General features: G+C 33.5%; 1 protein-coding gene across 11 annotated transcripts in view; it reads left to right on the top strand.

Annotated features, from left to right (window-relative positions):
• Positions 1-12,714, top strand: part of FSTL5 (follistatin like 5) — a 402,914-nt gene extending 390,200 nt beyond the window's left edge. For all 11 annotated transcript variants that reach the window (XM_068681113.1, XM_068681111.1, XM_068681110.1 and 8 more), the window contains one exon: positions 10,268-12,714. In XM_068681113.1, coding sequence (XP_068537214.1) covers positions 10,268-10,970 — 703 coding nt within the window. In that variant the 3' untranslated portion in view covers positions 10,971-12,714. The remainder of the gene's footprint in view (positions 1-10,267) is intronic.
• The last annotated feature ends 351 nt before the right edge of the window (positions 12,715-13,065 follow it).

The raw sequence follows: 13,065 nt of genomic DNA, 5'->3' as shown, positions 1-13,065 counted from the left end.
TGTACCCTTGCAAAGTTTTCATAGTTCTTGTCTGCACAAACAGATATGCTTTTAAAATGTATCTTTTTAAAACAGGAAATACAAAATTTTAAAATCAGTAGATATAGTATTCTTTGGGTCACGTCCCATTTGAAAAATATTTGTTATGATTTGTAAATGCAACATCTAAATGAGAGATGTTAGAAGTCATATGATGTAATTTCATCTTGACATTTTGCAGTGGACAGTAGTGTTAGTGCAGACTGTCTAATCATTTAATAGTGATGTGAACATTTAGTTTACTCAGATATAGTAATAAGCAAAGTTACCTTTGAAATATTCATTGAGAAATGTTGCATGCAATTCTTAGAGCTCTGCAAAACCCTGAAAAGATAAAATTAAAAGGCAAACTTTGGAGTAGGTGGTTTGTTATTTTGGCGGGTGTGTTTTCATTGTTGTTGTCTCAAGCCTCTTGACTCGCACAAATTCAAAGTTGATCATTATAGTTGGAAAAATACACTTTTTTGGAAGTGAAGTGTATTCATGGTTTCCTATTAGAACTACCCTTTTAGAGCAATGAAGAGATTCCTGAAAATCCAAAGAGAGGATATCCTCACTGCTTTTAACTCTTTTTTTGAATGGAGACATACAACATCTTAGTCTGTATCCAGTACAGACTGGATAGTACTAGCTGCTCCTGTGAGCAAGACTTTTAATTTATGACCAAAAAGAACAGCTTTAATAACGTGTACAACTATGTGGTACCTGAATGTGTTATAATAGCTAGGAGAAACAGAAAATCACATTTCAAAGTTTTCAAACTCTAGCTTTTACTTTCATCCTGGTGTAATGTTAGTAAATTAAACTCAGTTTTCTGAATCTGCAAATTTCTGGTAAGTCTATTTTGGGATATAATGTTTTCTTTTGGATAGAACACCTATGGTGAGCATGAGGCTCAGAAGGTAGGCAGATTTAGGTGTGAAAATCCATTGCATCTATGCATCTGTGGGTGCAAGCTATCAAGCTTCTGCTACAGTTAATGGAGGTGTAGTCTGTACAGGTAGAGGAATCTGAAAGGCAATTTTGCTCATGCCCTTAAGGGCTCTTGTACTGGTCAACTTAACAGATTCTCTAGACCCTGTTGTCTGTTTGGACTGCTGGCAAAAATAGCAACTTGAAGACTTAACCTGTGTGTGGATACACATGGTTATATATTTAAATGTAAGTATTTATCAGAAAGCAATCCCACCTGTTTTTGTTTTTGTTTTTGTAGGGTGGAGGTAATGTGAGACTGAACTATCATAGTGACAATTTTTCAAACTACTTACTGACTGCTGATGTGATTTTAGAGGAAGGAAGCAGCTGTGCTTTGTTGCAATTGCAGAAATATGTTTGTTTTTTATTATTTTTTATTTTTTAATTCAAAGCAGTAAGGATGTAAACCTAAGTGGATTGATATATGTGAAAGAGCCACTTAGGGTTAAGCCATGTATTGGTTTTGTCACTTTTGATTTCCTTGTTCATATATCAGTTTTTAATAAACTGATGAAAAGACCAGATTATAAAAAATATAATACTTAAATGACATGGGCCATTGTGGCAGTATAATCCTTTTGCACATGTACATAGTCTAAAGTACACTTTTTTTTTCTTTTTTTTTTTTTTAATTTTAAGGTGTATTATTACTTGAAATTCTTATCAGAACCATCCAAAATCTAGTTTTGCGTGGCCTCAGATCTGTCACTGCCATTCTAGATGAAGGTATAGATGTGCTGCCCTCCCCCTTAGGATTAAACATAAACATTTTCATGACAGCTGATGAACTGGATTGTTGGATGTTTGTATATCAGTCATAGGTTTACTGCTTACTGTTTTTTCATTACATACAGGTTTATAGTTCCATAAATCTGGATACTAAATCCCATTTTTAAAATACATTCTAGCAACTGAGCAGCAAGACTCGTTTCTGTTCTAGCTATAGCATTAAAACAAGTAAACCCATTTTTACTACACTGTGCATTTTTCTATTTTTCTAGTAAATACAAATGTCACTACTGTTTAAGAAAAAATACATATCATGACAATTATCATATTAAGTTTATCTGAAAGCAATTTTTCTGGTATGTTACGTTGCATAACACTGAAGTTTCTCATTTACAGCAAACAGAAAAATAAAAATTAGAAGCATATCTAAGTAGAAAGGAGAAAACAGTGCTTTAATAAATTAAAGTGACTCAAGTAACCTTGAGTGTAGGTTATGAGACTCTAGAAATAATCATTTATAGCATGTTAACTTTAGTTTTTACGATTATTGTAATTATTCTTCTCGTAAATATGTGAGTGTGTTTGTTTGCTTTTCCCTATTAAAATTAGGAAAAAGAGGTATTCATCCATACAGACTTCACTGCTGAAAAATACGATTCAGTTTATACCTTTTAGGATATTCTCGCTGCTTCTTTTAAGTTAGTTTAGAGAAGTAATATAATTTATCTGTCTCAATTTCTCTTCATCTAGGTACTGTAAAACTCAATGGTTTTCACAGAAAACTAATGACTTCTTGTAGTGGGTTGACCCTGGCTGTCAGCTGAACCCACCACCCAGCTCACTTTCCCCCGTTGGGATGGGGGGAGAGAATTGGAAAGGCAAAAGTAAGAAAACTCATAGGTCAACATAAAGACAGTTTAATAAGTGAAGGTGTTGAGGGGGAGATGCAAAAACTACCACTCACCACAAGCAGACCAGTGTGTAGCCAGTTTTCCACGCATTGGCTACTCTGGAAAGAATTTTAATGCTGAACATAATGTTCTGTGGTAGAATATCTCTTCGGTCAATTGGAGTCAGCTGTCCTGGCTGTGTCCCACACCCAAACCTACTTGCTGGGGTGGGACACAATGAGAAACAGAGGAGGCCTTGCTTCTCTGTCAGCATTGTTCAGTAACAACATCAGTGTTCTGTCAGTGCTCTTTCGGTCACAAATCTAAAACACAGCACAATGTGGGCAAATAGTTGTGACAATTTTTTTTTTTTTTTTTGTGGAAAATCTTCGATGTGGTTAATTCTTTAAAATCTGGTATTAAAATCTCATATTCATGCATATGGAGTAAATGAAGAAAGAACATTTCAGATTTCATAGTTCTAGTATATACTCCAATTGGAGTGACATGCCCACAGGCTACAGATTCCCACTTGCATTAACTGTAAAATCATTCAAAATGTGAAAATTTGGTCTCATATACTTCAGGCTTGAATTGCATGAGTTCCCAGTATGCACTCTAACAAACACCTTTATATGCTGCTGGATATTGTGCATCATTTCACTGCATAGAAAAGACATGAGGATTGAGATTCTCATAAATATTGATCAGAGTTCAATGAACAGTGGGAGGCTTCTGCATATCAATCTACATGAGAGGAAATTTTGCATTAAATACACCACCATCTCTCTATAAATCATTTGGGAAATGTGAAGTTACTCTGCAGTATCACTTGTTCTCCAACAACCTAATCATAAAAAACAGGCTAACAGCACACAGGCGACAAGCACAATTTCATTGTTTGACTATGAGTGGCTGTATTTTTTTAATCCTTCTAGTAAACTAAGTGCCTTTGAAAAGTTGTTAGATTACGGTAGCTTTGTGGGTTGAATTCAGGTATCCACAGAACAGAATGAAATGTAAGGTATTAATGCAAACTTCTTTACCCAGATTTAATAGTCTTGCTTTACTTTAAATGGAGGGGGAAAAAAAAAAAAAACAAAAAAAAAACACAGCATAATGAAAGCTCAGCCTATTACTTCCTGACTGTTTTACTGAGATCTCCAGTAAAATTCTCTTACTAATATCAGTTTTGTGAAATGTCCCCACTGCATTGGGACTATAGACACCATTGAAAGATGAGATTTTAATATATTACGCTGATAATTCCTTTATAGCTCTGGTAAATTACAGTCTTTTACTCCACATAGCCTTTTTTGGATCAGAGCTAACATGTGTACTCCAAAGCTTCCTTTAACCTTGGTGACTTGCAGTATTGCTTTCTGACAATTTTGGAAAATTGTGTGTTCTTCTAGTTACTCTTACCTCCTCATCAGAAAGACAAAGTACAAGTTGACAACAAAAGTACACTTAACAATCTTGACATTGGCATGCCAAGAGGTTCTTTATGCTAGACAGAAGGGAAGAATGGATTCACCTGGTTGTTAGAAAGCAGCAATTCGTTTATTGGACAGTGGGCTAAAATTTATTTGCAACTGATCATTGCTGTATGCAAGCAGGCAACTTTTTGAAGCAGGACTCTATGATCAATGACTGTCCCTACAAGCTATCCACCAATATCTTCTATGTTTAGATCAATAAATTTGAAAGGAACAACCATCCCAGCCTTAGAGCATCTTTCTTCCTAAGTGAAATTATGTCCGTTATAGTTGTATAGTTATATTACCCAAACATGTAACAAACTTCCTGAATTTAGAAATCAATGTGTTGTAGAGTCAATGGGGACTTTTTTTTCTTAATTGTTTTTGGTCTGTGAGATAAGATATTATGTCAAATAAAAATTAATTTCATAAGATTTAAAATGCTTAGCTGCTTCTTAAAATCTCAGCATCAGATGCCTGAGTTGTATGAGGTTAAAATCTACTGTACTGATGTATGAACAAAGAATTAATGTTTCTTATATTCATAAGCTTGAAAAGACCATGAGAACATCTTTTCTGACTTTTTAGGAGTTGGACTTGATGATCCTTATGGGTCCCTTCCAACTCAGGATATTCTATGCTTCTATGATTTCTGTGCATACCATAGATTTTACATATTTCAAATAGTAATTGAGAAATGTAGATAGTGAATTGGATATTTCTAAATCTACATCTACTTGGGCTTGGTCAAGTCTCCCATAAAGAATAGCCTTTATCTGGAGATTCCCACCAAAGAAAATTCATCACCTCTATAATAGATTTTTGCAATATGTTGTCATCCTCATTGTTAGAAAAATGTATGCTTCTAATTTTGTCTAGTGTCACTCTGTAATCATTATTATACTTTCTTTGTGTGATTAAAGGTAGCATTACTAAACAGTATGTTCTCTCCATTAAGGTACATGTAAAGTTTTAAAAAGTCACATCTAAATTATATCTTTCTTAAGCTAAATATGTTGAATTCTCTCAGGCTCTTGCTTAAAAATATCCTTCAAATAATTTTAGATGTTTTACCCAATTTTTTTTAAATATTCCTTTTTTTAATTTTTTTTTTTTTTTTTAATATCAGAAATAAAGCAACGTGAAGCGTTCCAGCTTTGGTCTTCCCAATGTATAATACAGATATGAGACTCATGCATTATTCTAACCTCTCCCTGTATCCAAGGACTGTAGGAGGAGGTTTGGTTCTTTTTGACTCCTTAGACTCAGATCTCATGTTGACCTGCTTGTCTGCCATCCATTCCAGTATCAGTATCCATACCAGATCCAGTATCAAGCTAATCAGCTTGCGGTTTGCTTTTGCTGATGCCTTAATTTACTCCTATATGTATCTTCTAGGACCTCAGCAGCAGTGGTGTGGGTAGCCTGTAGCATGATCAGTGATCAGTAAAAAAAAAAAAAAAAAAAAAAAAAGTGTGTTGGACTAGAAATAACCTGTATTTTTAATCTCACTTTTCCAGTGGATCATTATATTGCTTTAGGAAAGTCATTCAGCTCTCTTTACTTCATTTGCTGTGATACTTGTGAAGTGCTTTGAAATCAGTAACACTCCTACTTAAGTTCTCTGCATTATTATTCTGCTAGCAAAGCTGAGCTTCTACTCTACTCACTTCTAAAAACATTACCTGGTAGGCTATGGTTTTCCACATTATATCAGTGCCTAAAGTTGTAAGTTGTTTAAGTTTGAACTAGAAAAAAAAATAAAGCAAAAAGTCTTCAACATGTTAACGTTATAATAAAGTATATTTTTCCTGTGTTAGAGAAATTGCTACATAAAAGAAAAGGGAAGGAATTTCCATCAAAGCTGTGTTTTCAAATTTCAGAAAAAAGCAGGACACAGTGAAGAGCATGGATAGTGGTAAACAATGTTAAGGCTACAAAGTTGAAAATATTTAAGAGCATGAAACTGAGGAATCAGTGTAAAGAAAGCTGCCTCTTTAAGCTGCCTCTTGCACACTTTGAAAGATGCATTGTAAATGGGTATTCAGTTATAGCTGATTATTAGTAGTTATATGATTAGCTGCTGGAGCAGCAGGAGATGGCAAAATCAAGTACCTTAATAGCTTCAGAGCAAGCAGCGGCAGTAAGAATAATAACTTGTGCTCCTAGGAACAACAAATACAGTATCAGGATAAGGCTTTTGCAACCCTGAAGTCAATTTCTTTGATTTTCAAGCATTTACCTGTGAATTCTGTTACCAAACCTGAAACAGCTTTTTGAATTCTAAGGCTAATGTATCTAAGATACTGAAAGCTTTTTACATATTTGTTTTGGACTGGGAACTAAGTGGTACATGTGAAGTTGCATAAAAAACTAGAATGCTTTGGAAAGTTGTGGTTTAGATACTAGAAATTTAGAAATTGTGTTTTCAGTTGTTTTATGTTTTAAAATGCATATGTTGATTTGCTTTGGAATAAGCATATGATTAACCCTGAAGATATGGAGACATTTGCATCTAGGGATGTAGACAAACATCCTCTTCTTAACATACTGATACCAGTGGAAAATTTTGTTCTGCTCTGACCCCGAAACTGTTTAGTTCAAACCACCCAGGTTAATCAACAGACAGATTGCATGATTCCAGGGTAACTACATTTATTTTGATGGCATGTCTTAAGGAGTGTTTAATCAAACTACTCAGTGGTAGAATTTAGGGGATCCCTCTGTCAAAGGATGCCACCAGGTTATGAGAAACTGGAGAGATTATGGATAGTGGCAGCAGGCTCTCCCATTAGTAAAACTGGTTGTTGAATGTAAGTCTTTCCACACCTTCAGCTGATGCAATGTTAGGGAAGTTATGTGAGACCTTGCATTTAACTTTAGGGTATATATATGTTCACTGTTTTGATAATCAAAGGTTTTATGCAACCAAAATTATCATAAATTGAGTGTACCTGTGGTTCAGAAACATATTACATAGGGAATAATGTTTGAGAGACATAGATTAGTAATTTATGTATTCATCTTGAAATTAGTGACATTTTGAATGCAAAGTATCACATAAATTGAACATTAGCACTGTTTAATAGAGCATTCATAGGCAGGGAAGAATTCTTTGAATCAAAGTGATTTAAATCATTCATTTTAATTGTGATTTAAATCAAAAAGAAAGAATTTATGATTTAGGTAATTTGTACTGTTTTGAATTTGTATTTTACTTCAGAAAGAAAGGATCATTTTCATTGGTTTAGGATAATCTGTAAAATAAATTGATTCGCAAGCTGCATAAAGATTTGTTTTTGTTTGTCCAGATATGTGATACATGAAAACAATTGTTCAAGGGTTTCTCAAGCTTGAAATACATTTATTTAGATTTTCAAATTTTTTTTTTTTTTTTTTTTTTGGTAGAAAAAGTTAAAAATCATTACTTTAAAATTATTTGTGGTTTCTGACAAATTCTGATTTCTAATTTTGAAATTTGAATGCAGATGAAAACATACAGTGGAATGTTGAGTAATTTTTCTTAGTTACAATGAAGGTAGAATGAAATGTGCTAGGCATACATAGACAATAAGATATGCCAAATATGTTTTAAGGTGAAATGAATGATTTCTTTACAGAAAACATTTTTAGTTCTGTTTTATGCAGTCTCTGAAAACAGTAGGACAAACTTTGAAAAGTAATTATATACTTAATCATAGAGGTTTGTGATGGGACTTTCAAAATCACATAACTGCTTTTGTGTATATTGATGTACACCTGAAAGCATCACTCGGATATAAATTCTGGACATAATTGACAGCAGTTTTGTGAAAGCTTTCCCTTTAAATAAAATTTCATTTTTTTTCCCTAATGTTTTTATTGGTATACAAGAAGAGAAAAATAATGTTTTCAAACCCCAAATCAACTTAACCAATCTCAAATGAAAAAAATGTTCATTGTGTTCACTATTGAAATTGAGTTCAAGTGTAATTAAAGCAAGAAGTCTGCACTGTGCAAAGTTCTCATATTTAAATAAATGAAATAATACTGTAGTAGCTGAAAATAGAGCATTTAATGTATTCAGCATGTGCCATTGCACTGACCTCAGGTTACATATTTTCCTTTGCTTTCAGATACCTTTAACTCATTAAAATAAGGAAAAGTGAGAAGTGTTAATTACCATCCTATTCGATTTTAAATTTGTGTAAATGACATCATTAAATGATAGCAAGTAACCTGTCTTTTTTTTTGCCCTGTGTTACACCATTCTACAATAATCTGAGATTTTCCCACATGTTCAGTTTCTTCCTGTTCAAATGCCTTAGCCTCTCTTGCATATGACAGCCATCATCTTCCACGCCAGTAGTCCAGTTTTCCTCCACATTCATTTTCTATGATTTCTGACCTGCCACCTTGGCATGTAACACTATGTGCTAAATCTAAGGCAAAGATGAATTCCTGGTGACTTCACCTCATGCTTCCTTCTTCAGGAGTATTGTTATCCTCTATTTAGCCACCAGTCATCATTCCATGAAAACTCCGCACGTTACAACCTCTCCTTCTCAGATGTGGCCAGTAGATTCCAAAGCAGTAACACTGGAGCAGGGCATAGATGAGGAAATAGAGTTCTGTGTGAAATGACATGAATCTAATTGCATTAGAAATAGGGCTAAAGACTGACAACATAAACTGGACAGGTCACAAATGTTGGCTGACTTTATATTGTGTATAATAATGCTAACATGACATTCTGTTTTTGTTGCTTTTACATGTTCTGTTGTTTCAGTGCTTGATTTAGCAATTTAGATATGTGTGTGGTTTTTGTTGTTGTTGTTGTTTTTGTTTGTTTGTTTTTCCCACATTTAATATTAATAATGAAGGTAATATTAATGGCAGTGTCTAGCCCTCAATCAGTACTCATGCAGGAAAAAAAAAATGATTCTACAGTTCTATGATCCTATCATACTGAAGTAGGATGCAAGGATTTCTGAAAGTGGGGCTAAAATTAAAAGTGTTCTTGAAAATTCTACTAGTTCAGTAGGAAGTACAAATATAATTCACCCTATCTTACATCTGAAGAACTGATTGAACAATGTCCTGAAACCTTTCTGCCTGTTTCTTTGGTGGTTCACAGATAACTGAATATATTGAGGTTGCAAGGTATAGTGTGAAATTTTGTGCTATTTTCAACAACTCAGTTGTTGAAAAACTGTGGCTCTCATAGTGCTTCATGTGAATAGAATCTGAAAGGTATTTTTAGATTATATATCAGTGCACAGCAGCAAGAAAGCTTGATTTGTAGGATCAAAGATTGAGTAAAGTGTTATGTTAAGAAATGTGTCAAAGGAAAACAGCTGTTTTGGATAAGTGTTGTGAATGCTCTTAGATTATTAGTGAAACTAATTTACTTTGACATAACTTCATAATATTTAGAGCAGTGGTTTAGGCATATAAATGATTGATTGTGAAGTCAAAATGTACATGTTAGCATTATAGAATAGTCATATAATGTATATTTAAAATGTTATAAACATTAAACTATGGAATTTTAAGTCTTAACCATATTATTAATGTTAAGTGAAAATTCTCTGATGTATGGAAATGCATAAAGGGTCATTTAAAATGTAAGAAATGGTGGGGCTTGGATAGTTGGGAGGCATAAACCTAAATCCTTTTATGATATTCATTTCTGCTGAATTAAAATGAGAAAGATTTGGATAATTATCTGAATAACAATGAGAACTGGATTAAGCTGATATTCTCAAGAAAGCTGAAGAACTGTATGAAGTGAATTAAAAAATGTGAGATGTACTATCTAGTGATATTTAGTCTTTTTCTTCGTAGTGAAAGTTTTAACTGGATAGATATGCTCAAAGTAATGTTTATCTTTTATCCTATGTCACTTGGAGAAAACAAACACCTTTTCAACTAATCAGATAAATATTTTTTAGACATTTCATTTGATGCACTCTAAATTAAAATTACAAAAACACTGACAAATAAAATTTATAAAATGCTTAATATCTGAAATATCTGAAGCTGAGATATACATGTATATTAGTACAGTGCTGCACATATTAACTCATTCACTTTGTTACATTGGCTTCCCACATTTGTACATAATGCATACAATAACTCTGACTTTCTTTGATTTTGTGCTTTTCCTTCCAGGTTTGGATTTATTCTGCATAAGGATGAGGCTGTGCTCCAGAAAATTGATCTTGAAACTATGTCATACATCAAGACAATTAGTTTAAAGGATTATAATTGCATTCCTCAGTCACTGGCTTATACACATCTTGGAGGATTTATTTTTATCCATTGTAAGCCTGACACTACTGGGGCTGTCCTACCACAGCTTATAGTGGATAGCGTTACTGATTCTGTGATTGGATATAATGGCGATGTAACAGGCACACCACATGTCTCTCCAGATGGACACTACCTTGTCAGCATTGATGACACAAAGGGTCTTATGAGGTTCCAGTACATAACAATGAGAGGAGAAATACAGGATGCATTTGACATTCATACAAATTTGCACATATCTGATGTAGCTTTTCAGCCATCATTCACTGAAGCTCATCAATACAATGTCTATTGTAGCTCCAGTACACAAACTGATGTTCTCTTCGTGGAGCTCTCCTCTGGCAAGGTTAAGATGGTGAAGAGTCTTAAGGAGCCTGTAAAGGCAGGTGAATGGCCTTGGAACAGTAAGAACCGTCTTATAAAAGACAGTGGCCTTTTTGGTCAGTATCTCATGACCCCTTCCAAGGAATCTCTGTTTATCCTGGATGGACGCCTCAATAAGTTAAATTGTGAAATCACTGAAGTTGAGAGAGGCAACACAGTAATTTGGGTTGGAGAAGCATAAGGATGTGTGTTGGATATTTACTGAATTAATAGTTTTACAGCACTTAAATTATACCATTCTTTAAACCTAGACATTTCATTTGAAATTGTTAGGTCCTTTTATACATGTTATTTCTTTGACTTAAACACAATTTGAGTCAATTTCCACATAAAAGTTACTAAAACAACAGCTATATGATAATGGTACTCCTTATAGACTATCAGCCAAGGTTGTATTGGTTGAGTGGAATTGCTGAATATTGAAATTGATGATAAACATTGTGCATTATCTTAAAGAAAGTAGTAAAAAACATAAAGATTCAGGGAATTTAACATGATACTTTGAATTTGTAAATGGAAGAATCATATGTAAATATGATTCAAATTTTGGTTTGGTTTGCTTCAGACACAAAATAAGAGCTGTTGTACAACCTTTGATTCGTTAAACAGAAATATTATGTCCTGTTTTGTCCAGTCCACTGTTTTATCTTTTCGTGCCTTGAAGCGAAAATCTCACAAGAAAGGTAAAGCATAGAAATTGTTTAATTTATTCCCATTGTGTCTACAGGATTGCTTGTCATTGGAGAGAAACCTTTAGTATCAAATTTCTAGTCTCAAGCTTTGGAACATACAAAGAGAAAAAAAAGAAAAAAGGAGAAGTTATATTTGCAGTGCACAGTTTTCTGATCGCTGCAGTTTGTGGAGTTTATTTTTATTGTGATTCTTAGTTGAGAAAGCTGCTTGCAGAGGCTTTCTATTTTTTTTTTTTAAATAGGTATTAATTTTTTCAGCTATCACAGGGATTCATCAGTGAGGAGTTTGAGTTCTACTACAGAGAAACATTGCACTTAACTGTTCAGGGTAATCCACATTTTGAAAACATGGCATCGTGAAGCTTCACCTTTACCAACAAAAAAAAATAAGGTATTAAAAACAAAAACAAACACACATTTAGGAAGCTGGAAACTCAGAGAACTGAACTCAACAACCTATAGGTAATACTTTTGCTTATGCATTGTACCATTGAACCATATTTGTTAAACTATTTGGTTAACTCAACAGACCTTCAATTTCATGCATCCAATTGGATTAGTGAAAAAAAAAAAAAAAGAATAAAAAACAAAAACTTTGTATATTTTATAGTTTCATAACTTGAAATTCTAATTTTAATGATGAGCAAACATCTAAATGGGACAAATGAGATTCTCAGAAGAATAACAGTAGTTAGTAGGATAAGAAAGCCAGCAGTAAACAATGATCCAGACTTAGAGCAATGACTTAAAAGTTTGGGAGTATTTTTATTTTTATTACATTTTTGCTAAGGAATGCTTATAAACTCTTAAACTGACCTCCTTTTACTGAAGGCAATCAATACAAGAAACAACACCTTTTGTAAAACAAAATTTTACTCCAATCTAGATTATGTAAAATTATTTAGCAATCTGGAATTTTCTAGCATTGTAATCTTGTGTGCATTTAGCATCCTGCCCTGTGTGATACAGTAGATCTCTCTTTAGCTTGAGCAAGCCCCCTGGTAGGTAGATTTAACTAAATTAAGAGTCTGCTTACATCTCTAGTTACTGAATCTGTTTTCCTTTTTAACAAGTTTTTTCCATTGTGAACAAACAAGAATCATGTAATCGGTCTGTTACTCACTTATTTGCAGTAGTCTGTTTCATGCATTTTTCTTCTGTAACTTACACCATGTGAATGTTCTGTATGTAGAAAATGCTTGACAAAAGGAGAATAAACCCCATAAATTTTAATCTGACCTGACTTTGGTGAATGCTCTACATGAAGTGGTATGTAACATAGATTTTATCTGAAAGCAGGGTAGAAGGAATTTAATCTGCCTTTTATGTCTATAAAACGTGTATAAAATAAATTATATCCAATGTGGAAAGAAAACTTTTTAAAAGAGTTTAACTATGTGGAAAATTTCCTTTGGCTGCTACAGAGAAAAGCTTATCTACTAATCAATTAGGTACAGAGTAATTAGAGTATAGACATGTTTATTCTGTTGCCAGGCTTCTGGATCCAAAGGCCTCTAGTCTAGAAGCTGTATAAATTTAAAAGCCTAAACCAAGAAGCATGGCACTAAACAGCTGAACAGCTCA

Source organism: Anas acuta, chromosome 4, assembly GCF_963932015.1.
Source record: "Anas acuta chromosome 4, bAnaAcu1.1, whole genome shotgun sequence".
In the NCBI taxonomy this organism is placed as follows: Eukaryota; Metazoa; Chordata; class Aves; order Anseriformes; family Anatidae; genus Anas; species Anas acuta.
This window is presented reverse-complemented; position numbering and strand designations above follow the sequence as displayed.